At 45.0% G+C, this 22351-nt stretch overlaps 1 protein-coding gene across 1 annotated transcript in view; it reads left to right on the top strand.

The window, feature by feature from the left end:
• The first annotated feature begins 7193 nt into the window (after positions 1-7193).
• Prkch (protein kinase C eta) overlaps positions 7194-22351 on the top strand; it is a 195742-nt gene continuing 180584 nt past the window's right edge. Inside the window, exon 1 of the mRNA XM_057783063.1 lies at positions 7194-8042. Within this exon, the coding sequence (XP_057639046.1) occupies positions 7680-8042 (363 nt within the window). The 5' untranslated portion in view covers positions 7194-7679. The remainder of the gene's footprint in view (positions 8043-22351) is intronic.

Here is a 22351-nt window from a genome sequence, read left to right as displayed (position 1 = left end):
GCAGATGCTCCCAATTACTGAGCCATCTTTCCCGCACCCAATTGAGAGTTCTAAAAGGTGACAGACAAGCAGGCATTTGGAAGGTTGCAACATAGTAATATGTCTTGGCCAGTTACATAGCCTTTTTGTTGTTGCTGTTATTGTTCTTCCATGAGAAGATGGTCGATGGGAAAATTTTGCACTTAGGCAGGATTTCAAGGACAGGAGTCTGTTACACATTCTTTGTATAAACTCTGTGTACACAGAGCTCAATTTGAGTCTTCAATTACAAAAAACAAGAAAGCATTCAAGTTTTACAAGAAAGATGACAGGAAATGATTACAATGTAACCTGATCAAAGTTGGTCTTATGGTGATTTGTATGCCATTATAGAAATGTTTCATACAAGCTTGAGCCCCTTTATTATACAGCTAAAGTTTTCGTTACAGAAAAAAATAACCCACAAAATAGAAATCATGGAAGAAGATCCCTCTAGCAATATCAACCCAAAAGTTACTTTCTGTTTGCCAGGCACCAGTCCAAGTGCATACAATAACGCTTAGCGTCTAGCGTAGATAGGAAAGTAAAAGGCAGGAAAGGTCAGCAGAGTTTGTCTTCCTGCTGTTAGGATGGGTTACCCGGATCCACTCACGACCCGTGACAACCACTGTTCACATTTAGGGCTACACACCATCTGTACATCTTTCTGCAAAATAGGATTCTGGTGAATTGCACCTTTGGTATGCTGTTGTTAACTAGGTATCATGGAAAAATTTAAGATGGCCTGTGTAGTAAGAAAACAGTAGTGGCTTCTTCCTGGTGAAGGCTTCCAAGTGACCCTTTCCCCGTTCACTCTCAAGTGGCTTTGATGGCACAATCATCTAAACTGATTAAAAAAAAAAATTTTTTTTGTGTTAAATGGAATGGTTCAGGCAAAGGTTCTCTCTGTGTGTCTGTCTGTGTGTCTGTCTGGTTGTCTGTCTGTCTCTCTCTTTCTCTCTGTGTGTGTGTTTGTGTGTGTGTGTGTGTGTGTGTGTGTGAAGGTTCTTTTAAGGACCTAAAGGTAATTCTGAAGACCTTAACAATCCAAGTTTGACGCTGTTGGTCAGAATAGACTTAGTGATTATACAGGAGGGTCACTGAGTGGACCAGAGAAAAGGCAGCGACGGATGAGAGTAGAGCAGGTGGGCATTTTCCTTTCCCAAGTTTCTCACACAAGCGACACCAGCTAATAACTTGGTTGGTTCTTGTAGTTAATGACCACTTGGCTTGTTAATGGATTGGAACCAAACCAGACACGTTACTGGGACAAGCTGACCATCAGCTGTATTAATAATAGGTTTAGAGAAAAATTATTACTATTTTAAGCTCACTTGCTTCTTCCACAATGCCTTTGTTGTGTGCCAAGAAAAATATTAAAAATGAAGACATATAGTAAGTTTTAACTTTTAATTTGCAGGGAGATTCTTGCCTTACATGACAAGCTTTAATTTCTAGATGTTATTATACACATGCAGACAATAAGTTTGGGGTGACTACGTGCACCTAATGTCTCACCTAAACAATCTTTTTATTGTATATGAAATATGTTTTTTAATTGACAAAACTATAATCAGGGTTTTATGAGTCTGTTTCTTAATACCCTGTCATAAGGTTTTCTAGGGCAACACCCAACCTCTAGAAATGCATGCAGGCAACTCCAAATGTAACATTCTCGTCTTGTTAGAGTCAGCTGGTGAGCTATGTCAAGAAGTAAACTGATCACGAGAGATTTGCGTTTGTTCTTTTAGGCACAGCAAATATTTAGCCTCACTTGATTTTCCTGCTAGGAAGCTGGCAGACGTGTTTTATGGGGTTGCAGCTCTTGATGGCTGGACACAGGACACAGTGTCACTAACTTGATTGTCTTTATGGACTTGTTTTCATGGTCTATTCTGCTCTCCGTCTGGGGACTCGTCTTATTTGAGCTGGGTTTTAGGGCTCTTCCTTTTGTGTCCTCAGAGGACATGGAGTCTGCCTGCTCTTTAAGGATCTCTCCCCTCACGCTTCCTTCCCTGGTTTCCTCTTTCCTCGGGGACTGCTGATCCTTCAGCTGCCCTAGCTGACTGTGGCGTCAGGACCCCTGGGCTAACAAATGCAGACCTCCCCGACCTCCACTTCGCCTTAGTTCTTCCTCTGAAGCCATTCTCTGTGTTCACTGTCACAGCCAGAGACTTCACAATAACCTCCCAGGTGTGGGTCTTTTTTCTCACTCCCTGTAATATGTGTGTCACTTTCCAATATGAAGCTAGTGTCATTCTTCCTTTCTGAGAAATTTTATCGTTTCTGTGAAATAGTGAGCATTTTCTGTTCCTTTTGGAACATTCAGAAGTAGGACATCGCAGGCCCTCTGATTTAGATGTACCTTTGCGTGTTTAGACCTGGGTGCAGGGCAGCTGCGCACTGACACCCACCTCCACATGCCACTGGGTTTCGCCTGTGGAGAATCCCCTTCTTTGTCTTGTATTCCGAACCAGCAGTAGTTCTCTGACCTACTGTAGATTGGATCACTCCAGCGTGGGGCTTAGGCATGCATTTAAAAAAAAATGAAATGGGTCAAAATTCAGCTTAACTGTGTATTAACTGCGATCAAATTCATATAAATGTTTTTTTTTTTTTGACCCTGGATTCCCTTATTTGTAAAACACAGTCTAAGAACACTGATATCATTTTCATGGGGATCAAACAAATAACATTTGTCAAGTGTCTGGTTAGAGTGGTGGATGCTCAATACATCATAATACGGCAGCCAATATCGTGGCCAAAGTGCACCACCCACCCAGCAAGGGATCACATGCTTTCTGTGACTTGGCTTATTCTTCAGAACCTTTTGAGATAAGTACACTTATGACTTGCTCATAAGCACAGCAATCTAACATCTGTTTTCATTTAATTTGCAATATAATATTTTATTATATATATTTTGTGTACTTTATAACTATTTAAAATTCATAGTCTAGTTTTAAATGTTATTTAACCTGTTTTTTTTTGCTGTTAATTACATGTAGTATTAATAGCTGAGAGTAGTCCATGAGTTGTTACTCTAGGATTTCCTTACACATCCAAGGATTACTAGATGTTTACAGTATAAGAACCAGCTTTGAATCCATTGATGTTCACTGCCAGATTGTTCCCCGAAGGCTGTGACATCTTATAGTAACAGGTTTTGACCTGGCTGTGACATCTGCTCAGTTTTTTATTTCTATTTTAAAAGTGGGATGAGCAATCTGTGAAACTTTCCTTAAGGAATCACAAAATTGGCAGTGATTCAATCAACCCAGCAGCTCATAATTAAATAAAAAAAATCAAAAAAGGGTGCAAGGAATAACATAGAGAGAAACCCAGTTACTGTGTGGTTAAGGAGCACGAACAGTTACAGGAAAAGGTCCTCCAGCCTTACAAAGCCTAGGTAGCACAGATTTCAAAGTGGCCACACAGATAGGGTTCTATTACATTGGTTTCTTTATTGCATTATATACATGTAGTGATCTGGGTGGGATACACAGACATCAAGGACTTCTTGATCTCCTGCCTTCCTTCTCCATCAGGGTCAGATCTGGATAAAAGCTGTTCTAGAGGTGAGGCTTGGGTTAATAGACAGTCCCCTCTTATGGAGACCTTGGACCTGTCTAGTGTCTCCTGGAAGTCACACATCTTCCTGGAGATGGACTTGAAGATGCTGATATGGAAAATCTCTGCTCCGCCAGGGCTGCTAAGTTGTGAATCTGGGAACTTGGAGCTGTTGGTGGCTTTCTCCTCGGGTTGTAGAGAAGGAGCCAGCTACTGGTGGAGGAAATCAGGGAGGCAATAAGAGAAGAAAAGGCCAATGAAGTGGCTCATGCCTTTAGTTTCAGTGCTCCGAAGGCAAAGGCAGGTGGATCTCTGAGTTCCAGGCCAGCCTGGTCTACATAGATACACAGCGGTCTGAAAATGAGGGAGATAGAAAGAGAAGGCACAGCATGAGACAGGCAAAGAGGATGAGAAAGCATGCGAGCACCCTAAGAAATAGCCTGCTCAAACCATAGGTGACCTACACTTTGCCTGTGAGATTTTTGGGGATCTAACTATCTCACTCTCATCTGTGACTTTAATCAGTCAATTTAGCCGGCAGACTAAAACACAAACAAAGAGGCTTCTCTCCCTCTTGAGCCAATGTCTGGCTGTATTCTCCAGGCTGGACTTGAACTTGGGTTTAGTCACCTTACACTTCAGCCTTCCCAAAGCTGGGTCTAAAGGCACATGCAACCACGTGTGCTCAGCAAGGTACTTCTTTTAAACAGGGTCCATCCCTTCATCCCTCCCACATTCTCCGGGCTGGGGAATCTCTACCCTGTCTTGTCTTGCTACCGTCCAAGTGTTCACTCCTCTTCTCCAGTGCACCTTCTCTTCATTCTGACCAAACCTTGTGGTATCATCTCACAGTCGTTAATGTTTCATTTAGTCTCTGCCTCAACCTACTTCAGATGGTCTTTGGCCATCTTCCCTCTGTAGAAACAGCACAAGGTCCTCGAACCCTTGTCTATTGCCAAAATCACAGGGCACCCCCTCCCGTGCTTCTGTAACCCAGCATCATTTGACCTAGCTGACTACTCCTCTCTACTTGAACCCCTTTTCCTTTGGCTTCCACAAACCCTATTCACAGCACCCTCTTGCCTTCCCCCTTCTTTCATACTTGCTTCCTGGCACACCTGCCCTCTCCCCCACCGATAAATGTTGGGATTTCTGAGTAGCTCTGTCTTTGTTCTTTTTATTTCCCATGCCACACTCTCCTTGTCTTTTTTCCTAGAGCAGAACCTCACCCAGTATTCTAACTTTCATTACTATCTATATACCTTGGCTCCTAAATTTATGTCTTTAGCCCAGACTGTCCCTTGGAGTGTCACAATCACCTAGCCAATTGCCCAGTTTCAGATTTCCACTTAAATGTATCAAACATACATCAAACTTGACAAGTTTCAAATTGAACTCTTCATCTCCTTCCACAAATCTTTTTTTTTTTTCTCCAGCAATGTTTCTTAACTCCTTAATGGCTCCCCAATGGACTCAGACTCTTAAGCTGCATTCTGCAAGTCACGTTAGATGATTACTTTCCTCATTCCCTTCATTCAATCCCAAACCTGTCAAATTTACCTCCTTAATACTTCTCCCATTAATCTATTTATCTCCCTCTCCATTAACACCCGGAAATCCCAGGCAACAGCCACCCCCTCACAGGACGCCTCTCCACCCAGGCTTGATCTTCCCATATATTGGCCACGAGGCCCAAGAAATATTTTAAAAACATAAACTCATCCTGCCTCGGTTCTGCCTCCCACGCTTCTAAGGTTGCCCACAGGGATGTCCTCAGATGGTCTCCTGACCGCCTTCCCCCAGTCTGGCCGTGGGGCCACCTTGTCAGGATAATCTTACCTACTTGAGCCTCGCCTTTCCTGTCTCCAACTTCACAGTCCTCTCTGTTCCCCAGATAGGCCAAACCATGCTGCTCAAACACCACACTGCTCCTCAGAGGGTCTGCCCCCATCCTGCCACTGCTAACTTCCCCGGAGGACCCTCCCCACCCATCCACAAGGATCACACATGTCAGGGCCCTTAGCCTCCTTCTTCTCTATGCTTGCTGCATACGGTGTTTCTATGTTGTTTCTAGGCCCTACAGGAGTAGTAGGCTCTTGGCTGTCCTGCCCACAGCCCACCCTGGTGCCTGATAGGATGACTGAAGAATGTCTGGTGCTCCTCCAGTCTCATCGGTAGGTCAGCTGTGTAGCTCCTCTTCATTTGGGGACAGTCTTCTTTTCCTGCCAAAGCTGAACAGAGGCAAATCCTTCATTGGTTCTTAAGGTGAGCCAGCTCTTCGGAGGAGCCAGGTCCAGCTCTTTGGGGGAGGTGACAGAGTTGACTCACTGGGTAGACTTGACCTCTTCCCTAGGAGTTCCTTCAATGTTTGCTTGCATACTCTACAGAGCTCTGCCTGAACTGAAGTGACCTCCTACATCCTTGCTCCACTCTTTCAGGAAGCCTTGGTATTTCCAAGAGAGGCCCTTCCCATCAGTCTATTGTCCTTGCTTTCATCCTATAGTGTGAAGCTGTTACTGGCGAGGCCCCAATTCACTAATATGAAATGGCCGAGAACCTTCTCAGATAGCCAGTTCAGGTTCTAGAAAGAAGGTTAGAAAGACCAACCTGTTCTATAAAAACAAGTAGGGCGAGAATGTCATTATAAGTATGTTAAGAATGGCTTAGACTTTATGGGAGACAAATTGGTTGTGGCTGGCCCTCGCGGAGCAAGCTTTGTGGTAGAATAGATTAGACCAAAATGTTTTCCTAGTGGATACAACCTGCAGAGGCCACAAGATGGTAAGTTCGGAGTCTGTCCACTCCGACAGGAATAACCTAAAGTGCTCCTAGAAGAGGTAGATTGTGAGGCCTCTGCGCATCAGGGTGGTGCATGTGAACATTTTTCGTCCCTCTGATGCACGACTGGGTGGACCAGTAACTACCTCTCGCGGAGGAAGGGACTTATTACACCCTGACCATGTCTGTCCCCGGCAGAACCGACCTTTCCTGCTCTTTGTGCAGTGACACACCTCTCCGAGAAAGGAGGAGTACAGGATTTCCATCATTATCATTGCCCTATTAAAAAAAAAACCCCACAAACAAAACAACTAATTACTCTCTGGAGGAAAGGCGCATAAACAGGATGAGTCTAAGCTGAACCTTGGGATGAGCCGTCCTTGTAAAGATTAGGAAAAGGTACCTCCCCATCATGCGCCCGCCCCTGGCCAGGGCCCTTGCCACCAAATGGCAGGGGCTCCAGCCCACTGCTTAGGGTGGGAGGTAGGGCTCCCTGCTGCTGGTCTTCCGCATCCTCCTGGCTTGCCAACTCTCTCTGGGTCTGTCTGCCACGCCTCAGGTACTTGCTGGTGGTGGCCCACGAATCCTTTCTTTTTGTTCAGTCTCTTAGGGCAGCCCCCAGGCCGAAACGCACCTCCAACCTGGCAGCCCGGAGCAGGGATCTGGGAGCGCTCAGGGCGGGGTCTGCTCGCGCGAGGCGCGGGTCTCCTCCACCGGGTGCGCCCCAGCACCCACCCCGCAAGGCCCGGCTGTCCGCCGCACGCCACGCCCCCGGGGTCCGGAAGGCACAGCAGCCCGCGCCCGGCTTCTGAGAACTTGGAGGCCGGTGGCGCGCGGCTCGGGCCGGGGATGCAGCGGCGGCTGCTTCCTGGTTCGCAGCTCGCCGAGTGGGGGAGAGCGTGAGCCCGCGGAGGCGGGGGCAGGAGGAGCGGGCGGAGGCGGGGGCAGAGACGCCAAGGCTGGAGCTAGCCGGACGGGTCGCTCCTGCTCTCCGGGGAGAGGATCTGCCGGGTCCCGGAGAAGGGGCGAGTCCCGCGCGCTCCGGAGAGACGGTCGGGAACCCACCAGCCCGCCGAGGGCTGGGAACCCGGCTCCCCTCCTTTCCACCTCTGGAGAAAGGGCGGGAGGGAAGGAGGGGAGGGGAAGGTCCCTCGGAGGAGACGGAATGGCCAGACGCAAGGGGCTTGGGCGCTGCTTCACCCGGGAGCGACCTCCACGCCTGTGGCTGCGGCGAGGGCTGCTCTGAGCCCGGGCTCCCCGCTTCCCGGTGCCAGCTAGCGCGGCCCCCGCGGGGCTCCGGCAGCAGCGCCGACATGTCGTCCGGCACAATGAAGTTTAATGGCTATCTGAGGGTCCGCATTGGAGAGGCTGTGGGGCTGCAGCCCACCCGCTGGTCTCTGCGCCACTCGCTCTTCAAAAAGGGCCACCAACTGCTGGACCCCTACCTGACTGTGAGCGTGGACCAGGTGCGCGTGGGCCAGACCAGCACCAAGCAGAAGACCAACAAACCCACCTACAACGAGGAGTTCTGCGCCAATGTCACCGACGGCGGTCACCTGGAGCTAGCCGTTTTCCACGAAACACCCCTGGGATACGACCACTTTGTGGCCAACTGCACGCTGCAGTTCCAGGAGCTGTTGCGCACGGCGGGCGCCTCGGACACCTTCGAGGGCTGGGTGAGTAGCGACCGCCTCGCCCCTTCATGTCTGCTGGACCTTTCCTCCTTTTTTTATTCTTAAAAACTCATCAGGGTTCCGCTCTCCCATGGCTCCGCCGCGGAGGGAATTCCTTCTAGACTTTGGTCCTCTCCCAGGTGACCTGTACTGTTGACGGGACAGCCGTGGGTGTGTGCGGGCGCAGGTGTGACTCTGGGAAGCCGGCCTGGCCACCGGCTTCTTTGTGGACCTGGACTTTGCGCTTAAGGGAAGCCCCTCAGTGATACATAGCGCCGTCCTCCTCCTCTCAACAGGGGCAGAGAGTGGAGAAAAGCAACGAAGGGGTGATATGAAAGTGACATGGTTTGAGTTAAGTGCTTCAAGCACGTCTGAGGAGAAAGCCATACATTCTCGCGAGTATTATTCATAGTGTTTATGGATGCATGTTGGTTCAGCCACACAGACGTGCACACGTGTTTCAGCATGCACATCCATTACATCCCAGAGGTACAAAAGCTACACTGGCAGGGATCAGAATGAGTGCATGGCTTTGCAGCCTGGCAGAGTTTTCTTTAGCACCCCCCCCACCCCGTATGTGTGTGTGTGTGTGGGGGGAGGTGAAGCTTCTCTGTGTTAGCTATTAGTTAAGTTTAGGCAGTTTGGGGTGCATGGGTGCTGCAATCGTGTTTCCAAACTATTCTTCTGAGAAGAGGTGGCTAGAGCACCTTAGGTTTGGTTGTCTTCCCTCTGCTATGACATGTAGCTGCGCGCAACTTCTTACATGCCTCCCCGTTCCCATAGTTCCCTGGAGACAGAATTTCTACTGTAAATTTCTAGAGTGCCTCACACAGTGCCAAAACGCCCTTATTTCCTAATCCTCACTCTGTCTTTGTGATGTTGGGGTTATTGTACTCACTCTGAGATGCTGAAATGATAATTACAGTGAAGTGGTCTGGCAAATGCAGCGTGCCTTGAAGACTCTAAGTTTAATAATGGCCTCAGTTCTGACAGGAATGGGTTTGAAACCCAAGGTGAATCAGTAGTCAAAATCTGAAACTCACCAGGCGGTGGTGGAGGTGGTGGCGCACGCCTTTAATCCCAGCACTCGGGAGGCAGAGACAGGCAGATCTTTGTGAGTTCGAGGCCAGCCTGGTCTACAAGAGCTAGTTCCAGGACAGGCTCCGTAGCTACAGAGAAACCCTGTCTCGAAAAACCAAAAAAAAAAAAAAAAAAAAAAAATTGAAACTCACAAGTGATGGGACAGGATGAATAGTGACAAAGATTTATTGAGATATGTGTTTTATGCTTTGGGGGTGTTGTTAATTTTACCATATGTTCTATAACAGCACCAAAGACCCGAAAAGTTTCTGTCCTTTAAATAGAAGTAAGATAAAAAAAAAAAATCCATGACTTTTTAACCTCAGTTCTCAAATTATGGGGTTAATTTCACCTCAGCCTAACTTTCTTTTTGGAATTTAGGATCCGATAAAAATAGCTAAAAATTAACTTTGTTCTTGGTTTGAGGCAGGGTCTCTCACACAGTAGCCCAGGCTGGCGGGAACTTGGGGACAATCCTTTTGTCTCAACTTTCCAAATAAGTTTACACGTTGTCTGTGAATTTCTGGACACAGAATTGAACTGAGCATGAGAATTTTGAAGCAGAGTTTGGTTGAGAGTTAGGGGGCAAATCTCTAGAGGAATTGGGTGCCGGAGTCTGGTGGTACAGGCTGGTCGTCAGCCATGATAAGCACATCTTACTGGAGACAGCCCAGATGAGTCTGAAGGTTTGAGTCCCGTGCTGTGGGAGCTTTTACACACTACCACTTTTAAACATGCTAGCTAGGACCCTGAGAGCGGGACTCCAGCATTGGTACTTACAGACTTCGTGGGTGACAGATAAAGTAGTTAAGATAATATGGAACAGAAGTGAAGACCTAGCCATGAGGCCACGATAAAACCTCAGCGTAGGCTTAGCTAACTAGGAGGAACACAGACCTGTTTACTGTTGCAGGGGATGAAGATTTAAATGTGAATTAAAGTTCAAAAAAATTGTATTTGCTTAAAATTTCACCTAGACATTTACTAGAACTCACTGACAGCATTCTGGAAAACATCAACGGTAGGATAGGGCCAGCATCTAAACCGTGTTCGAACCGGTGATTTGTCGTGAATTGTGTTCACTTAGGTAGCATATCTGGTCTATGGTCTAAGGGTTTTGGAACTGAGGGTAGGATGACTAGAGTGTTTCCTTTTCTCGTTAAAAAAATATATGAGGGGGCTGGAGGCATGGCCCAGTGGCTCAGAGGACGGACTGCTCTTCCAGAGGATCTGGGTTCAATTCCCAGCACCCATATGGCAGCTCACAGCTGTCTGTAACTCCAGTTTCAGGGGACCCAACAGCCATGGCAAAACACCAATGCACATAAAAATAAAATAAAATAATAAATCTTCAAAGGAAATAAAGAAAATACGTGAAACTACATGGAATACTTTCTTCAAAATTATCTTTCATGGACTGTAGAAATAACTACACTTCCCTATCAAATTCAAGTGTATAATTTATTCACTCAAGTGGGAGAATAAAAATTATACTGGTTACAAGTGGAACTACAAATTACTGGCCTAAAAATTTTAGCAAGGGGAGGAAGGGAGGGGGGTGGAGAAAAAATGTATAGTGCAATAAAAACAGTAAAAAAAAATCTAGCAACTGCTGGATCATAAGAGAGGGATGTAACCATGAGTTTGTTTATAAAACACCGTCTTTTTCACTAGAATAAACCAAGAAACCCTCTGTGCTTCATTGCCCGAGATACTTCCCAAGTATCAAGAAGGTAACCAGTGATACCGGCTTTAGTACAGCCTTGTTGGTGTTCAGTGGTAGGAGAAGGGGAAAGGTCCATTTTAAGACAATGTATGCCTTGTGCCTACTCCAGTGTCTGGTGTGGAATAGACATATTTTTATGAATCATACGCTCATTTTATTCAGTATATATATAAGATAAATGAAGGTGAAAAGATACAGGTATAATTCTTCTCAAATGGAAATTAATCACATCAGACACTGAGGTTAGTAAGACCCCAAATCACTGAGCTAAGAGTAAGGAAGTCTGTAAAGATAACAGAAATTAGTAAAGTAGAAAACAGGAACCAAACAATGAAAAAGCAGAGTCTTTCCCTTTTTCAATTGATAAGCCTCAAGCCAGGATGATGAGGATGAGAGGATACAGGATATAAGTTGCCACCACTTGGAGAGGGAATGAGAACATCACTACAGAGCCTACGAACATTATAAAGGAAGATACACATAAGTTATAAACAGGGTTATGCCAGTGAGCTCTATAACTTAGATAACTTAGATGAGATGCAGAGAATGCTTTAAAATATATAAACTGCCAATTACTCTCAAATAACTTAAGTAGTTTTATAATCATTAAACTAATTGTGTTTAAGTTAGAAGTTGTCAACAATACAATTCAGTGTCCCAGATGGCTTTCCTACTAACTTATATTATGTATTTATGCATTATGACCTGCTCTATAGAGATTCTTTCAGAAAATAGAAGGGAATGAAACCTCTTAAATCATTATTTGAAATAATTCATTATTTGAAACAATACCAAAGCACAGCAAAGGCATTCCAAAACAAGACAGCTGCAGGCAGGTATCATCCTTCATGACCTTAGATCCAAAAGCTTTAAATTGCAGCCAACTAAATCAAACACCACAGCAAGCAGATAGTAGACCATAACCGACTGAGGGCTATTTCCAGGACTCTAAGGCCAATTCAATGTTTCTAGAACCACACATGCAGTCCTCCTGTGGACAGCATCAGAGCAAAGGCTTGTATGATCGCCTCAATAGATACAGAAAAAGTATTTGAGAAAATGAACAGTCCACTCAGGATCAAGTTGCTCAGCAAGTTAGAAACAGGAAGAAAGGTCTTCAACCCAATAAAGGCAGCCTATGTAAATGGCCTTAGAGGCAACAGAATGAATAATGTTCCCCTGTGACCAGGGACACGGCAAGGGCAGCGCTCTTTCTGCTTTTCTGCTCCTTTTCCACACCGTCTAAGAGTGCAATAAGGAAGTTTCAGATCACAGAGGAAGAAGTAAAACCATCTTTATTTGCAGACAAAAAAAAAAGTTTGGAGGGCCAACAATTGAGTTTAGCTGATTTGCAAATCCAAGCTAATGTACAAAAACAAAAATCAATTGCATTTTTTATTATCATTAGCAGTGAACTATTGGAAACTGAAATTATAAATATCACATGTAAGAAATTTGAAGGTGAAATTGAATGAATTAGATAGAATAGACGCAAGCCATTTTTTTTCCAGTGGAAATGCTAAAACATTGCTGCAATAAAGATCTAAGTAAATGGAGAGTATGATGTATTCATGGCTGGGAGGATTCTGAATTATTAAGAACTTTGTTCTTCCAAAATATTCAGTATATTTAAAGCAGTCTCAGTCAGAATCTCAGTAAGGCTTGTCATAGAAATTGATAGATTGATACTGATTTATATAGAACTATAAAGGACCTGTATTATTTTTTCAAAGGAACACAATGAAGCATTTGCATTAACTGATTTTGGTGTTTATTGTAGTGTTACCAGTGGAACACAAGAGTCTGAGAACAGATCTGCCCATGAACCATCAGTTAGATTTTAACAAAGGTGCCAGGAAGACAGTTCAGTGGGGACATGCCAATCTTGTCGAGGAACGGGGTTGTGTAAGCATGTGGAGGAGCCTTAACCTCTACCCCACCCCATGTGCAAAGTTAACTCAAAGCGGTATAGACCTAAAGTAAGAACCTGTCAAATATCTGTAAAAAATTATAGCAAAAAATTTTAATAATCTCAAGTCCAGCCAAAAAGGAAGAAAAGATAGCAACCCCCAAACCCCAATTATTAAAAAGATCGAGCTCTATAAAATGTAAGAATTGCTTCTTAAAAGGTTTCCAAGAACACGAAAACATAAGCCAATGTCTGGGAGTAAATAATTGCATAATCTGAATTAGGCAAAGCACTTGCAGCAATAACTCTAAAATCTCAACAGTAATGAGAAAAATCCCAACTTGTGCAATTTAATAGTGGGTCATAGTATTTGAATAAGTACATCTGTAGAAAATAGTATATTGTAATATACTCCATAGTCCGAATCACTAAGGAAATGAAATTGAAAACAAAACCTAACAAAATATCAGTATGTTCCCACTGGATAAGCCACACCCGTAACAAGCGTAGGTTAGGAAGGGGGCAACTGCTGCTCTCCCACACACACAGCTGTTAGGAATGTCAAATGCTGCAGTCCTGTTGAAAAACAGCATGGCTGTCTTTTAAAACAGTGGCTGTGGACTTACTGCATGGCTTATCTACCCTTAAATGTTCACCAAGAGAGAGAAAGCCATTCATAGTGAGACTTGTGTACAACCGTTCGCAGCAGTTTGGTCTGTGATGGCTCCCAAACTGGAAGTTCACGTGCAAAAAAAGATGAATGTTTACGTAAACGGTGGTGCATTCGTACCAGCGAAGACCAATCGATGAATCAGTGGCACATGGAGGAACCTGGCCGAGGCGCCAAGGAATTCTGCTCTGTGGCTCGGCCGGATCAACCTTCTCTCACGCCCACCCTCCCCACAAAAGGACATATATGATTCCACGTGTGCGAAGTTCTGGAAAATGAAATTAAGTCCCTGGTGACAGGAAGTGCAACCCTGGGTGCCTGGGAATTAGGGAAAGGTAAAATATAATGGTAGCACAAGTGAATTCTTTACTATTTTGACAGTGATGGCGTGTTCACACTTAACCTAGATACTCCAAAGCTTATCGAACAGTTCACCTGATAGACAGGCCTTGTATAGATCTCAGTCGTACTTCAGGAAAGCATACAGTCTGCTTGACTGTGGAAAAGCAGGCAAGATTTGTCATCTTTACTTTGCTGAAAGTGTAAAAGAATGCTAATGATGATGGAATCGAGCCAGCTCTGGCTCTGGGAGACAGCATTGCTTCCTCACGGTAGAAGCCTAGAAAACCCAAACTTAATAAGAGAAATTTATTTAATTAATTTCTCATTTTGGGACAGTTTCATTTTCTAAATTGTCATTCATTTATTTTCTGCTTCTTCTAAAACTTGTTTGTTTTGTATAATTTCTTGAATTTCAGAATATTCAAAGTTTGCTTAAAGCACTGTGTGTCGTCCCCCCCCCCCCCCCCGGTTATTTGCTGTTGTTTTCTGACTTTTCAAATGGAGCCCTGATATCTTAAACTTGGTGCTGCGCGTAGAGGGTGCGAAGAGGGCAGGGGGAGCTGGAGGCTGCGTCATGGAAAGACCTTGGCACCCCCTCAGGAAGGAAGGACCCGCTTGGCGGGATCCCAGGCTCTTTTCCTGTTGAACCTCCTGAAGACATTCTGTTCTGTGTGGCCATGGAGAGCGGCTCTCTCAGTTTCTCTCTGAGACACCAGATTGATAGTCCTCTCAGGTGAAGCCGCCTGGTTACCTGTGGGCAGTCATTGATCGTTTTTTCGTTTCTTTCTTTTTTTTTTTTTTTTTCACTTGATTGCTGGATCCAGGGGCATGGATTTTTTTTTTTTACACCCAATTTTTCTTTATTTCCTGCCACTGGGTTTATCCTCTTTTGTGCTTCGTAGTGCGGTTATTCACTCCCATGATTGATTTTCCCCCCTCTGAGACAGCTGTAAGGAGTGTCTAACACTGACTGGTTTGCGGTGTTCTAGGGGAATGTACTTTAGAATCTCCAGGGAGGTCTGTTCCAGTGTCTGGGTTAGCTGTCTAGTCCTTCCATTTCCCCGGAAGATGGATTGTGCTCTGGGAGGGCTGGCTGCTTTGTCATGCGGGTTATGGCTCGGATGGATAGCCACCCTTCTCAGGAGCATATCCCTGCCATGTTGTCTGGTCACCCTTAATTGCACTGCGCTTGCCACTCTCTGAGATCACTTCGTTAATCAATTGCTTTACTATAGCCCCTCCTTTTCAGTATTGGGGATTGAACCCAGGGCTTCATGTGGGCAAGCTCGTCTCTCTAACACAGAGCTATGCTGCTAGCTGCCCCACTTTCCTTCTATAGAGTATAAACTCCTGGGAAGCAGGATTCTGTTCTAACCCCAGAACTATGAACAGTCTGTGGTACGTGACACTAGATATTCGTCAAAAAACAAAATGAATATATAAAAGAAGTTCCATGTGACTTTGGGGCAAATGATGTGTATGCATTTTGGTAATGTCTTTTTCTTTAAACATGTCATTCATCTTCTAAGCCAACCAGTGCTGTAGCTGTTTATCGATGGCATACCCGTGTGAGCTTGAAAGACGGGTTGGATGTTCATGCCCATTGAATATGTTAGCAGAATGGAAAATGCTATGCCTTATGGGCTGGCTAGTTTTCTGGTGTAGGAGTGCCCAGCCACCTCTGAGCAGGAGATCCTGAGTTTTATAAAAAACCAAACCAGCAAGAAGAGCTCCTCCATGGCCTGTGTGTCAGTTCCTGCCTCCACATTCCTGCCTTGACTGCCTCAGTGATGGACTGCTACCTGCAAGATGAAGCAAACCCTTTCTTCCCCAGGTGGCTTTTAGTCATGGTCTTTATCACCGCCATAAAAAGCAAACCAACACAGATGGAAGATTCCCTGCTTTATGCATTCCAAGACTCTATGGCCTTTGCATTGGTAATACCAATAAATATTGGTAGTTTCTCCCAGCTGCAAATTCTCAGCCCAGTGTTAAATCTGAAGGCATACCCAAGAAGTGCAGAACTTCAGCCTTGGAGAGCTGCTGAGGTTGGTGGGTGGAGCCTGAATCATTGCCTTGTGTGGAGAGCATCTGGAAAAGAGACTAGTGGTGGCAGAAGTGGGCACGTTTTTATGCGGTGGGTAGCAGTTAGAGTAAGGGAAGTACCTGGGGTCTTCTGTGTAATTTTTTTTGTTTGTTTTATGCAACATGGTAGTTGACTATCATGTTCCCCTTGTATGTTGATGGCGAAGTTCCCTCTTATTAGAATGTAAGAGAAAGATGGAGCCCGAGTATTATCAGTCTCTTATCCACTGCTTTCCATTCTTACTGTTATGATGTCCAGATTGGCCTCTCTTAGTTGCCACCCAGAAACTTAAAACTCTTCCTTGGTTTCTCAAGCCAGACCAGAGAAGCCTAAAGTCTCTGCTTTGGTTAGGGATGTGCTCCTTTGTTTTACTGTTGTTTTCCCCTTGAACCATGAGCCTCCCCTCTCAGGTCCACACTCTTGAGTGTGAGAGCCTTCCATCTGTGCATTGGTGTGCATTGTGCTAGTTCCTATCCATGCTTCACACCTCGTGGCAGACATTACTATCCCAAAGAATCTTCTCTGACTCGCCCAGGTCCGGTTTGTTGCTCCTTCGATTCCCCTTGGCTTCAGGGTCATTGTGGGTAGGCGACTAAGCAACTTCTTCTTTGGTCTTGAGTAGTGTAGCAGACACATTTCTATCTGAAATGTCAAGGTCCACCTGGGCATGCCCGCCACGGAGGGTGAACTGCGGGCTTGGCTTGATGTTGTGCCTTTAAGAGTCAGTGGGTGGAACAGATGCGGTCCATTCCTGCTTTGCTCAAGTGACAGGAAAAAAAATCTTTCCTCAAAAGGAATGGGAACTCTGACCTGACGATGCTCTCCAGGTGACATCACAGGTAAAAGGCCTTCAATACCTCTGACCCCTCAGAGGTGTTTCCTTCTTTGGAAAGGAGGGAAGGAATTAAGTTTTGTTATCTGTAAATAACCTGCAAGTACTCCTGACTCCCACAGGCAGAAAGGTAGTTAACTCTGTATTTGAATCCTTAATGTTGTAAGAGAGTCCCAGCAGTTGAGCGGAAACTTCGCCTGGCCCAGAACTACCACAGTGAGCTGGCAGCTGACAGGCCTGCAGACAGCCCGCAGGTGTACTCCCTCGGCACCAATGCTGTAACACAGAAACGGAAGCCATTTAGTGCCCCCGACACTCCAGTTGGCCACAGACTCCACCACTCCCTGTTCTGGAAGCAGCCCTTTGACTCAGTACCTTCCCAGTCCTGGGAGGGTTGGAGTTGGTGACACTCTAGCCTATACCTTTGTTTTCAGGATGTGGGGACGAGCCCAAGCTTTGATGGCTCACAGGAAGTGTGACACACAAACTCGGGAACATTTAATATCTGTATGCCGTATATACGTATAGAGATGTACTTACTTCGATTTATTAGGATAGTTAGTAATTTATAAACATACATCTATATTTATCTAGATAACCTCTTTAGATCTATAGAATTGTGTCCTGTTCAGGGAAGCTGGCATCGCAGTAATGATGTTGGGAAATTAGTATTGTATGAACTACCCCATTAGAAGACTCTGCATTTGATTTTTATTATGTTATAGTGCAGAGGAATGAGCCCAGTGTTTGCATATACTAGGCAAGCACCGCGTCGTGATTTAGTCCACAGCTTACAGAAAATATGAGAACTGTGCTCTAATGGGAGTCAGAAGAACTGGGCTCAGCATGTGACTTTGTCCCTTGTCAGCTGGGATCTCAGGCAAGTCTCCACTGATCAGAGAATTGCACCAGGCTATCCCTGAGGACCCTTCCATATGTATAGCCTTTGCCTCTGTGCTCTAGGCAATTATGTCATTTCCTCCCCTTAGGAGTAACTGGCTTGGTTTTAAGAAGTCAATATGAATTCTACCTCATCAAAGTTAGTGATTCCTAAGAATTAAATTGGCCCCAAATCTAAGTTGCTCAGGCTTGGAGAGGATTTGTTTTGTGTGTGAATGATCTGTCCGGCATCAACAATGATGTTGATCCTATTCCCTTGGCTTAAAATTAGACCAAAGTAATTATGGTAAGGCCTCCTTTCAAGCCATGCGGTTGTATTTCTTAATTTACACTAATGCACTTCTTGTTCCATGGGGCACTTGTAAGTTATGTCCCTGTTACCCACCCTCCAAGTGTGTGTGTGTAAGAGAGAGATGCACACAGAGAGAGAGAGAGACATAGAGACAGAGAGAGACAAAGACAAAGTGAGACAAAGGGACAGAGGGAGGGAGGGACGAAGAGGGAGGTTTTGATAGAAGCCATTCTCATTAGCAGGGTGATTAAAGCTTTGCCGTCTCAAAGTGTCTGTAGCCCCCAGTCTATATATCCACCCTAGATGACGACAGATACAATAAATCACTTGCAGGACAAATGCTTTAATTAAATGGAAGGAAGAAGCCCAAGGGTATTGGCTATCGCACACTGCAATGCTGTGCTGAGGAATTCTGGAAGGCAGGAAGTTTTACTGAGTACCATCCGAAAGTTTCCATCCCAGTTAGGAAGCCGGTCTGTTTCCATAGGACCCCATAAATCAGAGCCTTGGCTGGCAAAGCATGGGGGACTTTGGGTGATAGAAAAACCCTTCACAGGCAACTCACCAGAAGTGCTTTTGCCTTTTACTGTCTTCTTGAAAGTCCCTTTGGTTTTGTATTTTACCCTTGTACACATCTGACCTCACAGGCAGAGGGATGCTGAGCGGGTTACCAGCCATGTTTGGTTTGTGCTTGTGGTTAAAATTTGCCAGAGGATGGAACCATGGTCAGCACAAGCCCCTTATAATTGCATTAATAAACCAAGTCATTTGGGGCCAGTGTGAGCATGTTTCATATCCGGCCCTGGGAACCCAATTTCAGACCCAGGCTTCATTCTCTGCACAAACTAAGACCACAGTCTGTGCTTTCATGTGTAAGTCATGATTATCCCATGTCCAGCACTGTCCCTGCACGTCTGTGTACCTGTGGCATGGTGTGGCCTCTGATTCCTTGCTGGGCTTTGCCTTGGCTGCCTGTGACATCAGAGGTATGTGTGGGTTGACCGTTGTGTCCCTTCCAGCCTCTGATTTTTGTAGTCCCATTGGACGTGAACACTATGCTCCACTCTGCCTTCCGGAGATCAATCAGTGCTCCGATAGGTTTCAAACCTTGAAGTTCTTTCTGGAATAGCACCTAAAAAATCATGCATGTATTAGCATGGTTTGCTAAATGGAAAAGTGTTCATTTATTCACCAGCCTCGAGTCTCTTGGACATGTTGCCCTGTTTGTCTGCTTTTCTTGGTGGCTGGAAGAGTTGAGAGCAGGTTTTAGATTTAGCAGATGGCTCAGAAACCATTTCAGTGCCCTGGTTGGTAAAAGCTACAAACTCTTGTTTCTGGAAAAATTTGGGTGTGCTTTTTTTTCTGACCACATTCTGGGAATAATGTCACCTGATTAGTGGTCCCCTGGCGCCTGACTTTGGATGATAGAGAGTGTCGGGTGAAAACATCCACCTGAAATGTATCACAGCTCGGGCTTTTATTAATCCCATGGTGTGGTTCTAGTGCTTTTTCCTTGTGTTGGAAGACACCTCTACTCCTCTTAGTCTGGCCAGTAAAAAGGAAGGGAAGCCATACATTTTAAGCTTTTGCTTTAAAAGCCGTGCTTCCCTTGAGTTCTGGCTCCTGGTGGACTATGGTAGATAATAGTCAGCTTTGGGACCTATTTGGTCATGTTATTTAAGTATTTTCAAAAGCCTCTGTATTTGAACGGGAGCTTTGAGGTTTGCAACAGATAAAAAGTTAAAAAAAAAAAAAAAGAGTGAATCTAGGACATGTTGAGTGACCTTGGTTTGGTATCCTCTGAAAATCTAAACTTTCGCCTGTGAAATAAAGCAGGGTTTGTCTGTTCTGTAACCGTGCTTAAACCATTCGCATTCTTTGGGAGCCGTAGCGGTACTGTGGTGTATGGCCGTCAGCGTGAGCCAAATCAGTGTAGGTGCCAATTCTGCCTTTCTCTTACTTTTAGAGTTGGGGGGTCTGCTATAGCCTGGGTGCCTTTCAGTCAGCAAGATGATGTTGGAAATTGAGCTGAATGGTGAGCATCTGGGAGCCCTCCCCTCCCCCACAGCCTGTGGGAGATGACATAAGAATCTGGCCTTCTGCACTTTTGACCAGCACTCTTTCTCTACTGCCCTCAGTGTGGGGTAGAGGCAGTGTGAGTGCTCTGTCACTTACAGGCGTTTGCCAGGCGCTACTGTGTGCCCAGGCGTGTACCAGAGGGGCTCCATATGGCAGTGCATACATGACCCAGAACTGTTAGCTCATGGAGCTTCTGCCTGCACAGAGAGACATCAATAGTAGGGGAATGGAGCTCAGCTGGTAGAAGCCTGCCTAGCAGGCAGGTAGGCCCAGGCTGGACTCAAACACAGCAGAAACTGGGTATGGCCTGTAATCCCAATCATTGAGATTGTGTCAAAAATAGTAACTTAAAAAAAAAAAATCAAGGAAGCAAATGACCAGGCGATAACAAATTTTACAGAGGCTTCAAGTTGGGAAGTTAAAACAGGATGGTATTAAAGGAGAGCCTAGCTGTTTTGTCCAGAGTGGCCAGACACGAGCACACCGACAAGATGACATCTCTGTCATGACCAATGACACAAACAAGCGTAAGGTTAGAGAAAGGGTCCCAGGCAGAGACAGAGCCACCTGCTGTATGATACCTAGTTCAGGATGGTGAAGAGGGTGGAGCTGGAGCCAGCCAGCTCAGGGTCACTGTCGAACACTGCTGCTTTGCAGGTGTGACAAGGGACAAGTCGCTTCCATCTCTGGCTGTGAACTTTCTTCTCTAGAGAGGGATGTTAACACTGGCAACCACTAGGGCAAACAAGCCTAGTACAAAGTAGGCCCCCAAGAACCAAAAGCTTCGGTTGCTAATCATCGGCTGAGGGGATGGGTATGTTGGCACTCAGAAAAGAATCACACCAGCCAGTGAAAGTCACTCAGAAAGTTGCTTTTAGGACATCAGCACTTTAAGGTGGCCATGAGAAAGTTTCTCAGGATGGGGGAGGTGCAGTCTTGTGGTTGCTCCTCAGATGACATTAACAGAAGCCTCTGCTTATCAAACCCGAGGATCTGCTTCTGTCTGCCTGCCTCAGTACCATGCTCTCTGAAGGCCGAGAGATGGGTGGAGAAAGAAACAAGAGCCTGAACTTTGTTCTAGATTTTAAGTTTTCTCATTAATTTTTTTCTGTGAGCTCATAAATATTAATGGAAGGCTTTAATAATTTAAAGTGACAGGATACTTGTATTGCAGTGCTACAATTGATAGGACCCTAGGTGGTTATTGTTAATAAAACTGAATTTATAGGTGAGAATTAATTAATTAAAACAAATAAGATTCTTGTTAAGAATAACTATATATAGTTTATCCTTGCTTACTTTTGAAAGTTCTCTTACTTGCTTGATTATAATTTTATGAATTAGCTCTGGATAATTTTGAAAAGTTTTGGGTAAGGTCAATTTTTTTTATAATATTTGCTTTAATGTTTCTGACCTTCCCTTGGAACATCCATTTAGCCTGTGTTGAGTATAAAAAGACACATGGGCATTTATTTGCCTAGGTTACATAAGTTGGGATGCAGAATCTTCATGGACTAATTAATGCACAGATGCAGACTTTGAGGACCCTATCAGACAGTTGCCACCTAGAGCAGTGCATCATGGGGTGGTGCTTGGGTTTCAGCGTTGTTAGTTGTGCCTCCTGTTAGCTGAACTATTTAACTCCTGCAAGTCAGTCTGCTGTCTGTCCATCTGTCTGTTCATCCATTTGTCTTTCTTTCTTTCTTTCTTTCTTTCTTTCTTTCTTTCTTTCTTTCTTTCTTTCTTCTTTCTTTCTCTCTTGATGTGTTTTTGTGTGTTTCTGTGATGTGTATGTGATATGTATATATATGGTTTCTTTGTGTCTGTTTTTGTGGTGAGTATACGTGTGTGTGCATGTGAGCATGCATATGTGATTCTTCCTGTAGAGTAGATGCCAAAATTAACCTTGATATCTTTTTCTGTGGTTCTCTCCCTCCACCCCCCAGATTGAGACAGTCTCTCACTGAACCTGGATTGACAAAGCTGGCTGCTCTGGGAGCCATGGAGCCTTCTATTTCTGGTTCCCAGTCCTTGATTACATTGCACAGACACACTGCAGCCTTTTACCTGTGCGTTGGGGATCAAAACTGAGATCCTCATGTTTGCACACTATGGCAAGCACCTTAGCCACCGGGCCACCTCCCCAGTCCCTAGCCTCAGCTTTTTATCCTGTCAGTACCCACTTTTCAGGGTCATTTGAGAATTCAGGATGGACTTATGTAAACCTCTAGCACAGTTATATATACCAACACGGAAAATAAAGCTTATTGTTAAAGCCACCATCATGGCCACTACTCCATCCTCAGTACTTATATATAAAGTTAAGAGCCCAGGTTCTTTTCTTATCTATGTTGAAAACAGTTTATGTATATTTACACAAAATTTTGGAGTTCCAG

This window comes from Chionomys nivalis, chromosome 10 (genome assembly GCF_950005125.1).
Source record: "Chionomys nivalis chromosome 10, mChiNiv1.1, whole genome shotgun sequence".
Taxonomy (NCBI): Eukaryota; Metazoa; Chordata; class Mammalia; order Rodentia; family Cricetidae; genus Chionomys; species Chionomys nivalis.
Note: the sequence above shows the minus strand (reverse complement) of the source record. Positions and strands in the feature narration are given on the sequence as shown.